Raw genomic sequence first — 20372 nt, 5'->3', positions numbered from 1 at the left:
TTTTGCATTATGAATTCTGAAAATGCTCATGTTTACACACTAGTATATGTCCTCTGCTTACTGAGTTGTTGATAACTCACCCCTTATCTCCATATATTTTTTAGATAATTTTGATGGTTCAGCTGGAGAACAGGAGTAGGAAGTTTTAGCAAGGTATGATAATCGTAGTGGAATAAGTGTCTGAGGGTACAAGTGCTTATTTGAGAGTCGTAGTTAGTAAACTGATTTATTTTTCGGGTATTTTGATTTGATGAGTTAATGATATTTTCGAGTCTTTGGAGAGTTTTTAATTTATGTTATTGAGAATTTCTTTGTTGTCCCCATGAAGGAACATAGATATTTGAGTTGATTAAATGGATTAACATTTTATGGAGTTTTCTAGATTTTATAGTTGTGTTATTGAAGTTGATATTAAGTATTAAGAGCTAACTCTCTGGACCTTCGGGATCAGGGCATTACACCAGTTCTACTACTCATTGATCTATCGCCTCACGGAAGTTGTCCCGCTTCTCCTCCAAGAGCTTGACCTTAAGTAAGCTTTGGGCAAACCCTTCGCGGGACTTGGCCAAGTCGCCCTGAAGGATGGCCAGTTCCTGACAAAGCTTGGCGATCTTTTTCTTCTTCTTGCCCTTGCTAACATACATCTTGGCGAAGGCCTCCCTAGCTTCGTTCCATTCCTTGTTCGCCCGACAAACCCTCATGCAGGATAGGATGGCAAGAGACCACAACACCTGGACTTACTCCTCCAACTCTCCCTGCTCATTCAAAATTAAGGCGACTAACTGATCAACTCCTTGGCACGACAAAGGAACACAAAAAAGGTAAAGAACGCATCGAGAAAGGAGAAGACAAGAAACCGTAAACCTACAACAAGGGAAATGTCTTATCAAAAATAAGAAGGCCTCAACTTGTCGGCCTCCCGACTAATGGCCATAGCCCAAGCTGGCCCATGGGGCTTCACTTCCTCCAACTCCGGAGGTCTCCCCCCATGCACCAGTTGCCAAAGGGGAGGGGAAGTGACGTGGGAGGAAGCATCTACACCCCCTGCGAGTGACATTCCGACACTATCTTTCCCCGAAGCCTACCCGGATGTACCTGCGGAGCCATGATCGCTTGATAGCTCCGACTCGGGAGCACCTTCGGCCTCAGTGCCAGCTGTGGTCCCTAACACGGGCATTCCTTCAGCCTCGTGATCAACAATGGACTTGTGCTTGGGTACCTCCAACTGGGGCATTCCCTTGGCCTCAGGAGAGTCTGCACTCTCCACTAACACGGTCGTTCCCTCGGTGACTACCACACTCTTGCTAAGACATCCTCAAAGCCTCATGCCTAGCAGGGAGATCCACTATAATATGCTTGTTTTAGAGTCTCTAATAGCCTATCTTTTTCGCAGTACAATGGATCTCAGAGGTCAATCTTTTGGTAAAGATATTCTTGCTCGAGCTCCTGTCATGAGATTGAAGAAGCTGAAGGAGAAGCTTGGCTAAAAGTCTCTGAAGTCATCTGGTTCCCTCCCTTTTATTCTATCTTCATCCCCTTGCTTTATGTCACATCTTGCCTCGTTTATGTCACATCACCTCTTTTCTCTTGACATCTTTCCATCTCTTCCGCTTTTTTTGTTCCATTTTTCCTTCCTTATCTTATCTTCATTTCCTCTTGATGAGACCTCCTCCCTTGGGCTGGGCCTAATATCCTTACTTTGGACATGATATATTTTATCCCTTCCAGTTAGAATAATTACAAAAATAACTAAATTGGTTTTTGTTTCAGTAGCAGTTGGAAATGACTGAATATCAATGTGGTCAGATTTGATTGAATCCGATATTGGGTGGCCAGATTTAGTGCCATCACTGTGTCGGGGCTATGGTGGTCTCTCGCCACTCGGAGGTAGTTGCCGGCCACCTTTGGTGGACACCATCCACATTTGTTTTTAAATTTAGGTTTAATTATTTTAGATTATAAGAATCTTAATTCTACATGGATAGGTTTATTTTACCTTCTTTAGAAGAAAATTAATGTATCAGCTTCTTATTAGAAGGTGAAAAGAACGTCAGCTAGATTTTTCCAAAAAATTTTAGTTAGTTTATACAAAAATTGAATTAATGAAAGAAAAACATTTTTTACACTATTTGTAATATTTTGTCTCTTTCTCGCGAAGAACGTGGGGATCGAACTCTTCTCAAGGGCATGATGTTAAACGTGAAGAAAAATGAGAGTGAAAGGTAGTCTCGAAATGGGGGTCCTCTTCAATACCCAACGAATGGATGAATCGGAACTCCATTGTTTATTCGATAGACACTACTAAAACAAACAAAAAACTAAAAAAAGAGCAGACAAGGCCGGAAGATCAAAAGCAGAAGCTAGCGGAGAAGTCGAAGACTTTGGGGGAAAATTGAAGAGGAAGGAGAAGAAGAGGAAGATGGCTTTCGAGAAGATAAAGGTGGCTAACCCCATCGTTGAAATGGACGGTAATTACTCCACTGAATTCCTACTTCTTTCATTGGCTTTACCCAGAACCATGCCGTCGTAACTTTGTATTCATACGATGCAGGAGATGAAATGACTCGAGTCTTTTGGAAATCCATCAAAGATAAGGTCTTTTGTTTCTTCTCCATCAATCATGCCATATTTTTTCATTCTATATATAATTATATATAACTTCTTTGTATTGATTTTCCACAGCTTATATTTCCCTTTGTGGAGTTGGATATCAAGTACTTTGATCTTGGCCTCGCTAATCGGGATGCAACAAATGATAGAGTCACAGTTGAAAGTGCTCAAGCTACTCTTATGTAATCTTTCTTATCCTTTTCCCCCTCTTATTGTTAGTATATTTCTTTCGAATTCATGACATAATTCATGATTATTCTTCTTTCATCTGTTAATCTCTACAGCTATAGGATAGGTTCACTTTTGCCCGATCAAAAAAGGATATGTTGACTTTTGCAAGACTTGCACCTACAAAATGTGGCTTTGTTATATTTGCTAGTTAGAATTGTCTCAAGGAAAGAGGCTCCTATACAGCTTATACGGTTGTTAAATTTGTGCATTTTTTTGTCAAATGCCGTGGAAAGTTCTTACTTATCTGACTTATCAGTTCTCTAAACTTTTGCTACCCTTCAATTCCATTTATTTCTCTCATTCAAAACTGTGCACGAGACTTTTTCATCACTTAATTATTCATATTATTTGGCCTTTTGTAGGTATAATGTAGCAATAAAGTGTGCAACTATAACACCGGGTATGCATTCTTAGGTTCAGCTGGAACGATGTACATGTTTTAATAGGGAATAAATCTTTGGCTTACTACGTAGCTCGTGCTTAAAAATGGCTTGGTTTTTTATAGATGAAACTCGTGTCAAGGAGTTCAACTTGAAACAAATGTGGAAGAGTCCAAATGGGACAATTCGGAACATTTTAAATGGTGAATTGATGTCCCTGATGGATTTTTGTTTTAGTTCTTTTTATTTCCTGATATTTGTTCCAGATTTGTATTTAATGCAAGGCGCTACTCTGCTTTCCATTTACCACAGGCACTGTTTTTAGAGAACCAATCATGTGCAAAAACATCCCCCGACTTGTCCCAGGTGTGTTATGTTTTCTTGATATGCCCGTTTTCTTCGTATGATTAAGATAAGTGCGCAGATTTAATTGATTTTCACTTCAGGTTGGACCAAGCCAATATGCATTGGAAGACATGCTTTTGGTGATCAGTACCGAGCAACTGATACTGTTATACAGGGATCTGGAAAGCTTAAATTGGTTTTTGGTAAAATTCTATTTCCTATGGCTTTCATTGTCATGTTAATTTTGCTTTTCACAGAGATTAGCCAAACTACTGCACAAAAGGTGAATTCAGCTTAGTTTTTCAGTCCTATATTTCCATCAATGCCCTCCTAGTATGTGATCATCTTATAAGGGAAATTGGAGTTTCTGCAGTACCTGATGGACATGATGAGAAGAAAGAGTTCGAAGTTTTCAACTTTACTGGTGCTGGAGGTGTAGCTCTATCCATGTACAACACCGATGAGGTCCAGATTATCAATCCTTTTCTTTTATCCTCATTCCCATTTTTGCTTGGTGCCTGACTTGAAGTTTACTTGCTAGAAGATATTGGAGTTTTTAGTGTTTACTTATTGTTGTCATTTTTGGACTTTGATAACAGTCCATTTGTGCTTTTGCTGAGGCTTCAATGAACACTGCATACCTAAAGAGGTGGCCACTTTATCTTAGCACCAAAAACACCATTCTTAAGAAATACGATGGCAGGTATGCTGTCACCTAATACTTGAAGAGGCTGTTTGATTTTCAACAATTTACCTTTTCTTTCTTCTTTTTCCGTTTTGAAATTTAGTGTCTGCCTTTCTGGTTATGTATTGTGATTTGCTTACCACATGATTTTCATGAAGATTCAAGGACATATTTCAGGAAATTTATGAAACCCAATGGAAGTCTAAGTTTGAGGCTGCAGGGATATGGTGAGATATCCAGTCCATCATACTAGTTAGTTTATCCAGTTTAAGTAGTTTTGCATCAACTTATATGGCTGAATTGATAGGTATGAACACCGTCTAATAGATGATATGGTAGCATATGCTCTTAAAAGTGAAGGAGGCTATGTTTGGGCATGCAAAAATTATGATGGGGATGTGCAGAGTGATTTCTTAGCCCAAGGTTTGTATCTATATGTGATAATACCTGCGGATCTTTGTAAATTTTGGTTCTTTTTTGGAAGAAAAATGCTATTCATCATTCTTTTAACCATCATCCTCTCAATATCCCTTGATATGGCATCAAATGATTAGTTGACAAGTGAAACATAACAAATAGTTTTCCAATCATTTAATGCCACATCACGAGATGACGGGAGAATGATAAATAAAAGGCTGGTGAGTGACATTGCTTTTTGTGGAAAGACTAGGTATTTAATCATCTGTGTTTGGTTTATGACAAATAACTCTTTATCATTGGTACAGGATTCGGATCTCTTGGGCTGATGACCTCAGTACTGGTATATCTTGTTCTCATTTTTTTTCCTGCTTTCTTTTTAGGTCCATTTTCTACCTGCTCAAGGTTGACTTTCTAGCATATAATATCTTCGCATGTTTGTTATTTCATATAAGATATCCTTCTTCTAGGTCACAAAAGGTTGGACTGGTGTTTGTTATTTTCTTTGATCGGTAAAAGGTTGGACTGGTATTTCAGGTGTGCCCAGATGGAAAAACCATTGAAGCCGAAGCAGCCCATGGGACTGTAACCCGCCATTTCCGGGTTCATCAGAGAGGAGGTGAAACCAGCACAAACAGCATAGCATCAATCTTTGCTTGGACACGGGGTCTTGCACACAGGTATTGCATATTATTGTATCAAAATGATTTCTTACTTGAGAAAATTCATATAACCCTCAAACTACCAATTGATTTGCAATTACCCCCATACTATCGATTCCAGCCATAGCCCCCTCCCCAAAACAACCTAAAAATTGCAATAATCCTGCCCGTAAAATAGGTGACGCAAAAACCCTTCATAAATAGAATTTAAATGACTGGTCACTTTTTTTTTTTTTTGCTTTCAGTTTTTTCCCCATTATAGGGGAAAATTTTGACTTTTTAGAGGGAAAAGAGGGTGTGTTGAAATTTTTTGGTAGTTTGAGGTTGGGTGTTTGCCAAAATTGATAGTTTTGAGGGAGTGTGATAATTACAAAATGTATGGTAGTTTTAGGGGGCTGTGTGTATTTTCCCCTTTCTATATATATTTATATATATATATTTTTTGATGTCGGAGAACCTCTCCAAGGCAAGCCCTTCGGATCTATCCCTACAGAGTAAACCCCGGTCCCGTGTACTGCACCCTCGGAGGTTTCCCCTTTCTTATATTATCTATGATCTCTAGTACCACTTTTGTTCTTGAAAGTTAAAGGTTTTAGGAATTTTTTTTTGAATGTTTCTTTTTAATACTGAAGTATTTTATATGAAAAATCGAGCAAATCAATGTCATCAGGGCAAAGTTGGATAGCAATTCCAGACTTTCGGATTTTACTGAGAAGCTGGAAGCAGCATGTATTGGAACTGTCGAATCTGGGAAGATGACTAAGGATCTTGCACTTCTTATTCATGGGCCCAAGTAATTTCTGTCTAAAGGATATTTCTGTTAAAATTTCTGCTGTTATGCTTAACTTTCACACAATAAAAACTTTCATGATTTGTATAGGGTCGCCAGGTCTCGGTATCTGAATACAGAACAGTTCATTGATGCTGTAGCAGAGGAGCTGAGAGCAAGATTATTTACCAAAGCAAAGTTGTAGACAATCACCACCAACCTGGGTTTATGCTTGATAATAATGTGTAATGGACCCACTACGTGTTGACTCTGTTCAAGATAGTCAATCTCCAGAATTGAGGTAAGAAGAAGAAGAAGAGAGAGTAGAGAGAGATAGAAGATGAAGTAAGAAAGATGATTCTGAAAATGAACTTCTGTGATTTCCTTCTTATTTCTCCTTTTATATCATCTTTATTAATCGGCACCGTGTTACGACACCATGCAACTTATCTAAACGACGCCGCACAATTAAGGCCTCGTTTGTTTTTGCAGATGAGATGAAATAAGTTGAAATAAAAGTTGAATAAAATATTGTTAGAATATATTTTTTAATATTATTTTTGTTTTGAAATTTGAAAAAGTTGAATTGTTTATTTTATTTTGTATGAAAAATTGAAAAAATTGTAATAATTAGATGAGATGAGATGAAAAGTTTTCTAAAAGTAAACTAGACCTAAAACCACGAATCCTTTTCACATATCTGAAACGACTGCGTTGCAGCATATCAACTACTTTAACCACCCCTTTCCATTCTGACTCTCCTGAACTGCTATTCACACCTTTCAACCCAGCTCTTGCCATCTTCCATGCCTCGAGCTATCACTACAACCCATGACATAATGCTAAGGTTTGCTTCAACTCATGGGGTATAAACCTTTAAATCTTTAGATTGTTTTTTTTTTTTTTTAGTTTTTTCTTTTCTTGTCTCTATTTTCCTCGCTGTTTTAAATATAAATTCAGTTCTCTGTTCTTAAGAGAGAAGTTAATGTCATTTGGGGAATAAAACAGAGCATTCCAAAATAAAATAATGAACACTGAATGCTCTTGTAAAACTTTATGATATGTTATTACTAGTTTGCTTGCCACCACAGGCCGTAGATTTTGCAAATGATAATCTGAAAGATGTTAAATGTTTCAATAAGATAAGAAGGTAATTATGAAGAATACATACAATTGCTGAAGTTTAACTCTTCAAAATCTTTTTGTTTGTGTTGTTGTGTTGGTCTAACACACAAATGCAAACAAACTGCCCCTGATGTTTGTGAACTGGAAATTGGAGTCACAGATCAGGGGTGCTTTCCTGTAGGGCTGGGCTCCAACTCCGACGGAGTCGGAGTGCTCGTTTCCGACCTCCGACTCCGACAAGAGTCGGAGCCAAATTGGAGCTCCGACTCCAACTTCGAACTGGAGTCGGAGTCTGACTCCGACCGGAGGTCGGAGCTCGACGTGCGCTCGACGTGGCGCTCGAGCGGAACTCTTCCAGAGAGGTTCGCTCGACTTCCACTCGACATGTCGCTCGAGCGAACCTCTCTGGAAGAGGTTCGCTCGACTTCCTTCGAACAATGTCATTTTCGAGACTCTTGGAGAGTTAAACTCGACTTAAACAGAACATGTTCAGGCAGACCTCCTCACGAGTCATTAGACCACGCTGACGTAATGGCTCGAGGAACTCTTCGAGAGGTTATGCGACTTAAAATTTCTAATACGGCAGGCCAATGTTCAATATAGCGTGTGCTTTCGACTTATTTCGACACCTAAAACAATGCATAAGTGTTGATAAAAAAAAAATTTCGGAGTCGGAATCGGAGCTTCTTGGAGCTCCGACTCCGACTCCTACTCCGAATAGATATTCGGAGCTATTCCGAATTCCGACTCTGAATTCCGATGACTCCGACGAAGTCGGAGTCGGAGTCGGAATTTTTGAAATTTTGCACACCCCTACTTTCCTGGATAAGCTGATTATGGTGTGTAATTTAACCCTCATCTATACGTATTTTTATTAATGTTTCTTGGACCATGTTCTTAAGAAGAAAGAACAGAGGAACTTGAAAGTTAGCTGTAATTTTTTGCATGCCCCTGTATCTTGTAAATAGATATTTCTTTAGAGGTAGGTTTGAAGCTCCCAAAGATTCCCACCGAGTAAAAAATCTGATGGGCTATTTGCAACACTCCTTCATGTAGGTCTGGAATGTTACGTACATTCGTAGCATTATGCTCGGTAAAGAGATTTGACATCATAAAAGAATACCACATTTGTTGAATCATAAAACTTACCTAACATAACAGGTTTCATGATATAAAAGCGAAAACATAATAAAGTTTAAAAAAAACTAGTCTTGTGTGACATCAACACTTATTCAAATGTCTAACTATAACTAAACTCATGTGGCAATAACACTTATTCAAGATCTAAGTCTTTAGGAGTATGATCTACTTTTGGCACTCCTGCTATGTATCCACACCTTCATCATTTGGGACATTAAAATATGAAAGGAAACAAACAAATAAGTCAAAGACTCGGGAATAACACATCATACTGTAAACTTAATTTTAATCTTCCATGCATAGTCATAAATACATATAACATATAGATCATTCATTAGTAACTTATGTGGGATTCACAAAATAATCGTGGCAATATAATATGGATGAATGAATATTGGAGTCCATGCCTATAACCTGATGTATGCATAATTTATTCATCTTGTCTTTCACTTGTATAGTGGCCATTATAACATAAGTGCATTGGTCTAATTGTCATTGACCACATAAATCATATGATGAACCATGCTTATGTCAGTGTCACCGCAAAATCATACCATAACATATGGTGGAGCACGCTTAGGTCCGTGTCACTGCATACATCATAGCATAACATATGGTGGACCACGCTTAAGTCCATGATTTACACATCCACCCATAACATAAGGCTAATCTTTAAAGCTTGTTTATCGTTTACATGACTTCTTACTTATCTTATCATAATGCATGTGAACATGATGTTGATTTCATGACTTTCATGGCGTGTCCTACTCATATGCATGGCATAGCATCAGACATTACATATTAACATAAGCATTACATAACATAACCTAAGCATAACATAACATAACATAACATAACATAACATGAACATTACATGGCATACGTGTGATTTTCATGACATAACATCTATTCTAACAAACAATCTAAATCAGCATAACATACATAATTTCATTCACAAGCATATTGTCATAATTCATCAAGGGTTCATGAAAATGGGCTAACCTTGAGTTGGTTGTACATAGCATAGGTAAACAACACATTTTTCATGCAAAACAAAATAGTTTCAGCACATAGGCATGGTTTCGAGACAACCACTTCCTTTGTAAAGCATTCTACACAAACATGGTTTCAAGACAACCAGTCCATCCACAAGATTACATCAAGTCCCATCATATCAAATATCATCAAATCCGTTGGGAGATGCCTCCCTTGAATTTCTATGGGGCAATTTCTAAGTATATAATTGCAAACTTTGTATTCACTAGTCAGTGTAGCCACAAACAATATACAATCAAGATTTTTTGGTATTCTCACATCCAAACAAACATAAGAACACAATATAAAAGAGTGGGTGGCACTTGTATCAAACAAGACTATAGCATATTGAGAAAATAATAGAGGAGTACCAATAACCACATTTAGATGGTGTTGTAGCCCTCTCCCACTTCCTTTAACTGGAGCTAATGTGTTCTTTTTGGAGCAATCTTGGGCCATATGGTTTGGCTCTCTACACATAAAGCAAGCATTCTTACCCAACAAACAGTTTCCCAAATGCATTGTTTTGCAAATCTTGCAAACTGGGTAGGACTGACTACCCTGAGATGGCCTCAGACGATTACTTGGAGTAGGTTTCTTGTTTTTGTTAGGCACTTGTAGTGGTGGTTGGCGTTTCTTCTTATTGAAAAGCTCTGCATTCGCCCTCATATCTTCTTCCACAAGAATGGCTCAAGTGACCAAGTCGATGAAATTACGGATCCTGAGTGGTATTAAGCGACTCCGAATTCTTGGATGTAGTCCTCGCTCGAACTTTGCTGCCTTCTTCATTTCATCTGGAATCAAGTAACTTGCAAAACAAGATAGCTCCACAAATGTTGCAGCATAATGCTCGACAGTCATAGTCCCTTGAACTAATTCATCAAACTATCTGGCTCTTGCCTCTTGAAGTTCCTGGGAGAATAAACGATCTAAAAACACCAGCTTGAAGCAACCCCAGGTGATGGGTACTCCTTCATCGAGTTTCTTCTTATTGAAAAGCTCTGCATTCGCCCTCATATCTTCTTCTACAAGAGTGGCTCGAGTGACCAAGTCGGTGAAATTACGGATCCTAAGTGGTATTAAGCAACTCTGAATTCTCGGATGTAGTCCTCGCTCGAACTTTGCTGCCTTCTTCACTTCATCTGGAATCAAGTAACTTGCGAAACGAGATAGCTCCACAAATATTGCAGCATAACGCTCGATATTCATTGTCCCTTGAACTAATTCATCAAATTGTCTGGCTCTTGCCTCCTGAAATTCTTGGGAGAAGAAACGATCTAAAAAGGCTTGCTTGATGCGACCCCAGGTGATGGGTACTCCTTCACCGAGTTCCTAACGCAAAAGCTCTCGTGCAGAATACCACTAATCATCAGCTGCATCCGCCAACATGTAAGTGGCATACTCTACCTTCTGATCGTCAGTACAGAAAAGCGCCTGAAAGATCTTTTCCATCTTCTTGATCCACCTTTCAGCATCTAGCAATTGTGACTTGCCATCAAAGGTCAGAGGGTGTTGTTGAGTAAACTGATCTAGGGTGCATTTGACTTGGGGAGCCCTAGGTCCCATGCCTGGCAAAAGTTTGGAAAAATCGTGTAGCAGCAGCAACCAGAATCTCAGACTCGCTTTGTTGTGATTTTGTAGACTCTTCGGGGTGAGCGTTGCTATGCATGGTTGGTGCCATTTCTAAAGCTAACATCACACAACACAGTTCACACAAATAAGCAAGTAGTCGCACAAGATATTTAATCATACAATCAATTATGAATATAGCAACAAGCAATTAACATAGTAGTAAATAACGTCTATGGAACTCTCGAGATGGACAAGATTCATCCTAGGTATTTCCCATCCTAGAGTCCTTTTGTCTAAAAGTCTACAAAATCTCTCGAGCTAGACTCTGATATCAAATTGTAACATCCCTTCTCGTAAGTCCGGAATGTTACGTACATTTGTAGTATTATGCCTAATAAAGAGATTTGACATCATAAAAGTATATCTCATTTATTGAATAATAAAACTTACCTAACATAATGAGTTTCATAATATAAAAGCTAAAACAGAATAAATTAACATAAACTAGTCATGTGTGGCATCAACTCTTATTCAAATGTCTAAGCATAACTAAATCCATGTGGCAATAACACTTATTCAAGGTCCAAGTTTCTAGGATAATAATATACTCTTGGCACTCTTGTTCTAATCCATTATTTGGGACATTAAAAAATAAAAACAAAAAAAACAATTACTCAAAGAATCAATAATAGCATATCATATTATAAACTTAATTTTAACTTAATCATGGTAATACATGTAATATGGGCGAATGAATATTGGACTCCATGCCTCTAACGTGACTCATGAATAACTTATTCATCTTGTTTTCCACTTGTATAGTGGTCATCATAACATAAATTATATGGTGAACCACGCTTAGGTCCATGATATTGCATAATCATAGCATAACATATGGTGAAATACGCTTAGATCTGTGTCACCACATAATCATAGCATAACATATGGTGGAGCGCGCTTAGGTCTGTATCACCGCATACATCATGGCATAGCATATGGTGGAGCGCACTTAAGTCCTTGTCACCGCATACATCTTAGCATAACATATGGTGGGCCACGTTTAGGTTTGTGACTTGCACATTCACCCATAACATAAGGCCAATCTTTAAAGCTTACTTATCGTTCACATGACTTCTTACTTATCATAATGTATGTGAACATGTTGACTTTATGACTTGCATGGCGTGTCTTACTAATGAGTAATTCTACATATAACCGTGAAGTGCGTAAATGTCGCATAATCACTTTGAAAAAAATAGGGTTCACTATTAAAAAATTAAATTTTTTTTCATGTGGGTTTTATATTTTATTCACTTTTTTCAAAGAGATTACGGGGCAGTTGCACAATTCACGGTTGCAAATATCTTTTCTCCTTACTCATATGCATGCCATAGGATTAAATATGGCATATTAACATGAGCATTACATAACCCAACATAACATAAGCATTATATGGCATATGTTGGATTTTCATGACATAACATCCATTTTAACAAGCAATCCAAATTGACATAGCATACATAATTTTATTCACAAGCATGTTGTCATAATTTATCGAGATTCATGAACATGGACTAACCTTGAATTGGTTGTACGTAACACAGGTAAACAACACAATTTTCATGCAAAATAGAATAGTTATAGCATACATGAAGATTATGATCATGCCACTTACCTTATAGCACTACTTCCTGAATCTTACTTTATAACTTATCACCTATACGAGATACTAAGCGTTACTTAAATTTCTATAAAAACGTGTCGTAATAATATACATAGTTAAATACATATTATGGAAATTCATTCTAATAAAATATTTAGTTATATACAAAAATTAATAAATATTAATATTCTTTAAAAAAAACTCATAGCATACTTTTCCTCTTCAATTAATAACTTAGTAAAATATTATATCATAGTCTATCAAAATAAGCTGTGGACACTTTGACTTAAACGTACTTAATATTAATTTTTTTTGTAAATTATTACCATAATCTAATCATCATTTAATACTTAGTAATAAATCTTTTCTTTCTAAAACAAAATTAATATATTTTTTCAATTAAAATTAATAAATAGATAAATAGATAGTATTAATAGAAATGATAATAGGCAGTAAAACCGGCCATCTGTATGATAATAGATAGAGCAGGCGGTATAACCGACCATATGCATGAAGAAGTAAATAATATAGGAAAGAGATATGAAATAAACTTCTTCATTAAAAATATAATACTTACAAGGAGACTAATTCTCAAAGGGGTTGAAGGTTGAAGACATTATGAAAAGAAGATTGGGAGATTTACAAAGTGAGGAGGACGGACTGGAACAGAGAGGTTTGAGCGAGAGAGGAAATGATTTTAGATCAGGAATTCTGAATGCCCTTCTTTCCTCGTGAACCCCTTTATATAGACACTCAAACAGTAAATCTAATAATACATGAACAGTACCAGCCGACACTATAAACAAGAACGGTATTAGCCGACGCTAAAAACAAACATAGTATAGGACACGTAAACTTGTATGTACAAAAATATTTGTTGTTTTGCTGGATAATAATCTGTCATGAATAATAATCTTATAGGGAGGTAATATTCCTGGCAACTTCGGTCTGTCATGTTGACTAATCGAGAAAGTAATAATCTTTTGGAGTCACATATTCTGAGGATCATAATTTGCTAATTCAAGTTCAAATGGGTCTTGAGAATCCATTAGATGTACTGGATGATAAGGTGAGTAATCTTGAGAGGGAGATGCGGCTTGGTTACCTTGGGAGGCTTGTTGAGAAGGAGAGGTCTGATGAGCTGGTTATAATGCGGGTTGCTGTAGTGGAGATAATCTGGCTAGATGTTGTGCTTCTTCTTCATCGTCACTGTCTGATACTTGTGACATTGCTTCGACTAATTTTTTCAAATCCTTCTTGTTGGTAATGGATGCTAATTGTGCTTGAAACCTGCTTCGTTGGACTAGGACTTTTGGAGTTTTGGTAACTTTTGAAAACATTTTTAATACATGATCATAATTGTATTTTTCTCACAATTTGACGGAAACTTGGCAGGCTAGAAACATAATGGTTTTGAGAGAGGGATGAGGTTTGATGACGTATTCCCATTTCATAATTTAATTTAATATTGTTTTGAGAAAGAAAAGCAGAAGTGGTGAACAATGGTTTAATGCTAATGGATTGTCATTTTGTAAAATAAAAGTTTGGAGACTAGCCTGAAGGGAAAGAGGAATGAGAAGAGGTTCGGGTCCGTAATATTCCCACCATAGTGAGAACCATTTCAGGAGTGTGTTGATTTCTTGTAATTTGTCAAAATGAAGAAACCATGAATGACATAAATTTTTATTTTGTTTTAGAAATATCTTTGTTCATGCTTGCTGGTAATCATAATAATCATAATAAGGGGGATCATAAGGGTGATAGAACTTTCTTGTTAAATAGGAATTTTTTCCCTATTGTTCCAAAGTGAGAACCTGTTTAATGGTGACTTTATGAAAAACAATAATTGAGGATGCAGGTGGAGAATGTTGAGTTTGCAGAGAACAAGGAATTTTAGAGAGAATAATTGAGTCGGTATATACTAATATAAATTTATAAAAATGCTGAGTTTTCTTAATATTTTACAGAACATAATGCCAGTCTGGTAAAAGAAAGGCATCAAGTAATTTATGGGGGTCAGACAGGTGTTGAATTTCATATTCAATAGGAAAGACTGGGTGCCAATGAGATTTGATAATAATAGGAGATGAAGAAAGTTAAGATAATAATAGAGGATTAATAATTTGGGAAGGAGAAGAGGAAGAAGGAGAAACATTTTTGGAATAGGTCGGTAATTTTAGAGAAGCTAATGGTGAAAATGAATTATAAGAGGGTCTAATATTTTGCGGTAATGACCCCAATACCGTATATGGTCTTGGAGTTGCAGAGGGACAAGGTGAATGATAAGGAGGAGATGGTGGGCGCGCGTATGAGGATTTGGACTTTACTTTAGACTTTGAAGATGACATGATTTTCCTTGTAAGAATTCTCGGGATAGAAAATCAAGAAGATAATTAGATTCTCTTTTAATATGTTCAATATCAAAATAAAAAATACTTAATATAGTTTGCCATCTGGCAAATATTTGATTAACAGTCAGGTTTTTAACATCTTTAATCAAAATTCCTTGGCTGATTTACAATTTATTCTAAATAAAAATTTTTGATTCAACAACTCATCTTCAAATTTGGAAATACATAATACGATAGCTAGGATTTCATTTTAATAGTACTATAATTCTTTTGGATAGGATTCCAACATCCTGAATGGAATCGAACAATCTGTTCCAAATCAGTTGATAATTTTTGTTTCATAATTCCTCCATATCCAAGATCAGAGGCATCTGTTTCAACGATTTTAAAAGTATGTGGAGATAGAATTCCTAAGCATGGTAATTTCTTAACATGAGCCTTAATTTGTTTTATAATATTAGTATGTTTGTTTGTCCAAGGAGGTTGATTCTTTTTTAATCTTTTAAATAATAGTTTACATAATGGCCTGAGAGATTGATAATTTCTCCATTTGCTTTTTTAATCTTAAATCGTTGCACATAGTTAATGCAATCTTATTAATTTTACTTATTATATCACTATATGTGAGATTATGAAAATCAATAGTATCATCTGATCTTAATAATGATTCTCGTACCTTTTGGACGAAATAATATGGAAGTCCGGCTATGAACTTTTCCTTCCAGTATGGTTGTTGGCAATCATTTCTGATCATAACTTTAGTTAGAAATACATCTTTATACCAACGGAAATCAGATAATTGGGGGCATTTTAAATTAATCAATAAATCACTAGTTTTTTCTTTGAATTGAACATGATCACCAATAAAGTGTTTAGTTAATACATATATTAATATGTTTACATCATCTTTTATGGGTAAATCATTTTCAATTTTAATCACTTGCATGTTTTAATGATATTTATAAGCATTTAATATTTGTGACTTTTATTCATATGAAAGATAGTGATCCCACCAGCCTTTTAATTGGCCAGTAAACCTTGTGACAATAATGTGTGCTACTTGATGATCATTTTTTCTATTACTTTTATAGAAGTTGGCAACAATAATCATCTCTTGGAAATGATTTAATATTCATACTCAGATAATTCATCTATATTTCATTCATATAATACATCTGGTGCGAAAGCAGATCTTACTATAGGTTCTCTTTCCTCGAATTGCATATCCGATGGAGTAGGCCTAGGACACCAATTTCGAGTAATGGAAACATGATGTTTAGAATCTCTAGCTGAAAAGCTATTAACATGATCTCCTCTAATCTTATTTATTTGTAAATCTAGATTTTTAAATTGGTTTTCAATATTACTAATTTCAGAGTCAGATAATACATGTGAGTCTGTCTTACTTAATACATTAATATGAGATTTTTTTGTAGTAGACGCAGCATTACTAATAGTTAATTTTTCTAATTTACTAGAGATTTGTTCTAATAAATCATTTTTGTTTTTGAAAAAAATATTTTTTAAATGAGATGAAATCTCGTGAGGAACAAACAAAGGGGTTTCTTTTTCTTCTTTAATAGTGAGTTTTATAGGAGATATTTGGGCTTCAATTCTTTCTAATTGTTTACCCATAGTTTTTAAATATAAATTGGTATAATTGTTTTGTTGAATTATATTATCAAGATTTTTATCAGTATTTGTAATATTATGTTTTTTTATTGGTGAAGTCAAAATTTGAGTATTTATTTATTTGATGGAAACAGACTCGTTTCATTAATCAAACGAAGTTACAAACGTGACTTATACATGGAAAATCCAGACTATAAGCCAAACTACGCATCAGCTCTGGGGCTTCCCCACACACAAATTTCTTTGTAGCGGATATTGTCTTAACTTTTAGGAACTCTCTCCAAACAGAGAAAGCGCTCTGTAAAAACAAAACTTCACGACCCCCTCTGTCCTCGCAAGGAGAAAGAGTACGGGACACTATTATGGATATTAAATCCAAAAGCCTATTTCTATTATAATACTAACTAAGATAACAACAAATAAACTACAAATAAAACCACATAGCTAAACTACAAATCCACAAGCAATGGCGTGAACCCGGACGTCACGCCTACCGCAAGCAACGGCAAATCGAATCTTGACGACACGAGCACCCAGCTTCACGCACGAATACACAGCCTCCATTGCGTAGGCAGCACCTACGCACGAGCATTGGTCGTACGACCACCGGCTATAACATCGTCCGCCTCTCTCGAACAACTCTTGCTCCGGATTGCGTCTGATCCAAAGCTCAAAAGGGGGGTATTCTTCATAAATAGTTTGATTATTTTCTCCTTTAATCCATTGGTTAGTAGTCTTGTTTATGGTAGACAATTGATTTGATTTATATATCTCAAACTATGTAAAGAGAGGTATATTAATCTGTATTTTCTCTAAATCCTCATAATATTTTTCTTGAATATAATCTCTTTCTAATTTTGTAAAGGTTGAGAAAAATATTATTCTTTTGTGACTATTTTCTTCTTTCATATAATCTTGTTTGAGATATTCTTTATTAATTTTAAATTTTTCTTTATTCAGGGTATATATTTGGACATCATCTCCAACTACTTGTGAATACGTTGGGGAAGAAGTTTCAAGTTCTTTTTCAGGATTATAAGAGGTGGATGCTTTATCAGGATGACTAACAATATATCAATAATATTTCCGGGAATAATTCTCTGAATCTGTGTGTCAAGATACTGGGATCTAATATCAAGATTTTAAGATTTATTCCAAGAGATTGATGTAAATGTAGATCTGGGTGTCTGATAACTAGAGGGTGTTGGAGAAGAATAATGTGAAAATGATCTTCTAAAAGGTTGAAAAGTTATTTGGACTGTTCTGTCTGCTTTTTTATCTATATATTCAAGATCATCTTTAGAATTATTTTTTTATTTTAGGTAATGAGATAATATTCTCTAATTGCCATTTATTTGGAAGTGTAATTTGATTCCAATTGATTTGTTTATGAATTTATATACTAGAGTTTTGTGTACTATATTATAATAATAATGTATATCCTTTTGGACTGGTAATAAGAGCTTGTAGTTCTAATATTGTTTTCATTAATTTATAGTGGATCCTATAAACTACTGTTAAAGGATGTGATCCTTTCATTATATGATAATCATTTGTTTTAATATTTAATATTAAAGCATGTAAAATATTAGTATTGAATAATGAAAAGGAATAATTAGGATAACAATTAAAATAAACTGGTCCTTCAAACAGACTTGATTCTACCATTCCAAGTAAAGAATCATGAAAATTATAGTGCCTTCCATTTCTTAAACAGAGTAATACTGAGGTGTTTAATCCACTTCTAGTAAGTAGTTTTATAGCCATTTGTACTAATCCAATATGTATGAAATAATATTTTTGTTCTTTGTGACGAGTAATTGCTTCCTTTGTTAATAGTTATAACGATTCATAATCATTATTTAAACTAATAGTTTTTTCTACTGTTGTAATTGTATAATTTGTAAGAAATGCTAATTTAGAAGAAAAAGTAGACTGTTTGTATATTTGATGTTTTGGAGCATTAGGAATTGTCCAGTCTTGCAGATTTCTTTCTATATCTATTATACTGTAATCTTCTTAGTTGATGTTATTAGGTTCTGTGTGAATAATATTAATGGGTTCCTTAGGTTTGAATAAAGAATTCATTGAAACAGGTTTTTAAGCAAAGATTTCCTATATTCAAAGGGGAATAAGTAGATTAAGAACTTGATGGAACACCATCGGAACCACCCTTAAAGCCTACTGCATAAATTGGTTGACTATTGATTTTTCGTGGCGTACTAACACAAGCTTCTCAATATACTCCTTATTCTTTAGTTATGGGTTATCTTTGTAAAAATCTGTATCAGTGATTTCTTATTTTTGTTTTATTTTTTATTTTTTATAAGACAAGAATTCTTAAATGATTTCTTATACTTTTAATTTCGTTTCTTAAGAAGGTGCAGTAAGCTTCTAGATATTTTATTACCTCTTGTCTATTTTAATATATTTGATATTTAATTATTATTAATGTATAATCTTATCTCATTAATTATTATTTTTTTAAAATTTTTTTATATTATTTATAAATTTTTTTAAATCAAATCTCAAATTATAATTTGAACATTTTAACAAGTACAATTCACGAAAGCCGTGAAGCCAAGCCCACTTGAAATATTAGGAAGGCATTTCGGGTATTGCACACTTGACCGAAAGGGCTAAAGGCGTATAGGCCCACCATTACCTTGAAAGGAGCAACATGCACTGGAGAACCACAAGGGTCGTGCGACAGAGCCGAAAAAGTTTTGGTACCGAGAGAACGCAAAACAGAGATGTACGAGAGAGAAAGCACCTTGCGATAGGTCTGGGTGGTCTGAGTCGAGAATCACGGTGGTGGAGTACAGAGGGAAAAATTAGTTTTGTGGTCTTAAACCGAGAATAACGGAGCGGAGGATGAGAGTGAGGGGTGGTCGTGTGCTCACTGGAGCGGCGCGGGCTTGATGGAAGGAGGTCGGTAGGCAGATTTTGTGGCTACCCAGAAATCAAACGCCCTGTGGTGGTCGACGGTGGACAGGCTAAAAAAACAGAAACTAGTTGATTATTCACGGTAGAGGAAGACAGGACAGAGGAAGAACATGTGGTCGACATCCGTCGTGGAGGAAGGAGAGCATACCGTCGGCGTCTTCTGTGACTGTCTCCGGCGAGGTAAATGTCTCGGTTGGGGTTGGCTGTGAGAGTGGGTTTTCTCGGTTTCTGCGTAAGGCTCCGTTGGGTGGTAATCGCCGTGAGGGAGGAATATTGTGGAGGAAAGGGAGGATATATATTTGAAGGTTTTTGACGCTCAAATATGTCGGTTACAAATTAGGAAATTTTTCAAACTTATCACCCGAGAGAGATACGGGGCGTGGAGTCTAAGGCTATGTTTGGCTACTAAGTCTTTTCAATACTTTTTAAGTATTTTTATATTTTTGAAAATATTTTACACGTCGAATTTAAAATATTTTTAATGAGACGCACAAACTCACTTCAATCTCTACTTATAACTATTCATAAATATTCTATAATACTTACCACTATTATATATAAATAAAAAATAAAATCACTATAATATTTATCACTATTAAATATAAATAAAAAATAAAATCATTATAATATATAAATAAAAATAAAATCATTATAATATATAAATAAAAAATAAAATCATTAAAATATATAAATAAAAAGTAAAATCACTATTATATATAAATAAAAAATAAAATACTATAATATATAAATAAAAAATAAAATCACTATAATATATAAATAAAAAATAAAACCATTGTAATATATAAATA

At 35.4% G+C, this 20372-nt stretch overlaps 2 protein-coding genes across 2 annotated transcripts; one reads left to right on the top strand and one right to left on the bottom strand.

Annotated features, from left to right (window-relative positions):
- The first annotated feature begins 2198 nt into the window (after positions 1 to 2198).
- LOC108982664 (isocitrate dehydrogenase [NADP]-like) lies at positions 2199 to 6492 on the top strand. Its single transcript, XM_018954098.2, has 15 exons — positions 2199 to 2468; positions 2552 to 2595; positions 2683 to 2792; positions 3204 to 3241; positions 3347 to 3424; positions 3534 to 3587; positions 3668 to 3769; positions 3940 to 4031; positions 4166 to 4269; positions 4410 to 4478; positions 4559 to 4674; positions 4977 to 5011; positions 5206 to 5348; positions 6001 to 6123; positions 6211 to 6492. The coding sequence occupies exons 1-15, from the start codon at positions 2420 to 2422 to the stop codon at positions 6302 to 6304; spliced, it is 1251 nt and encodes a 416-aa protein (XP_018809643.1). The 5' UTR covers positions 2199 to 2419; the 3' UTR covers positions 6305 to 6492.
- Positions 6493 to 10284: 3792 nt separating this feature from the next.
- LOC108982663 lies at positions 10285 to 10965 on the bottom strand. Its single transcript, XM_018954097.1, has 2 exons — positions 10807 to 10965; positions 10285 to 10731 (listed from the first exon to the last, which is right to left on the bottom strand). Exons 1-2 carry the CDS (start codon positions 10963 to 10965, stop codon positions 10285 to 10287), a joined length of 606 nt encoding a protein of 201 aa, XP_018809642.1.
- Between the last annotated feature and the right edge of the window lie 9407 nt (positions 10966 to 20372).

The sequence above is a fragment of the Juglans regia genome, chromosome 6, assembly GCF_001411555.2.
Source record: "Juglans regia cultivar Chandler chromosome 6, Walnut 2.0, whole genome shotgun sequence".
In the NCBI taxonomy this organism is placed as follows: domain Eukaryota; kingdom Viridiplantae; phylum Streptophyta; class Magnoliopsida; order Fagales; family Juglandaceae; genus Juglans; species Juglans regia.
This window is presented reverse-complemented; position numbering and strand designations above follow the sequence as displayed.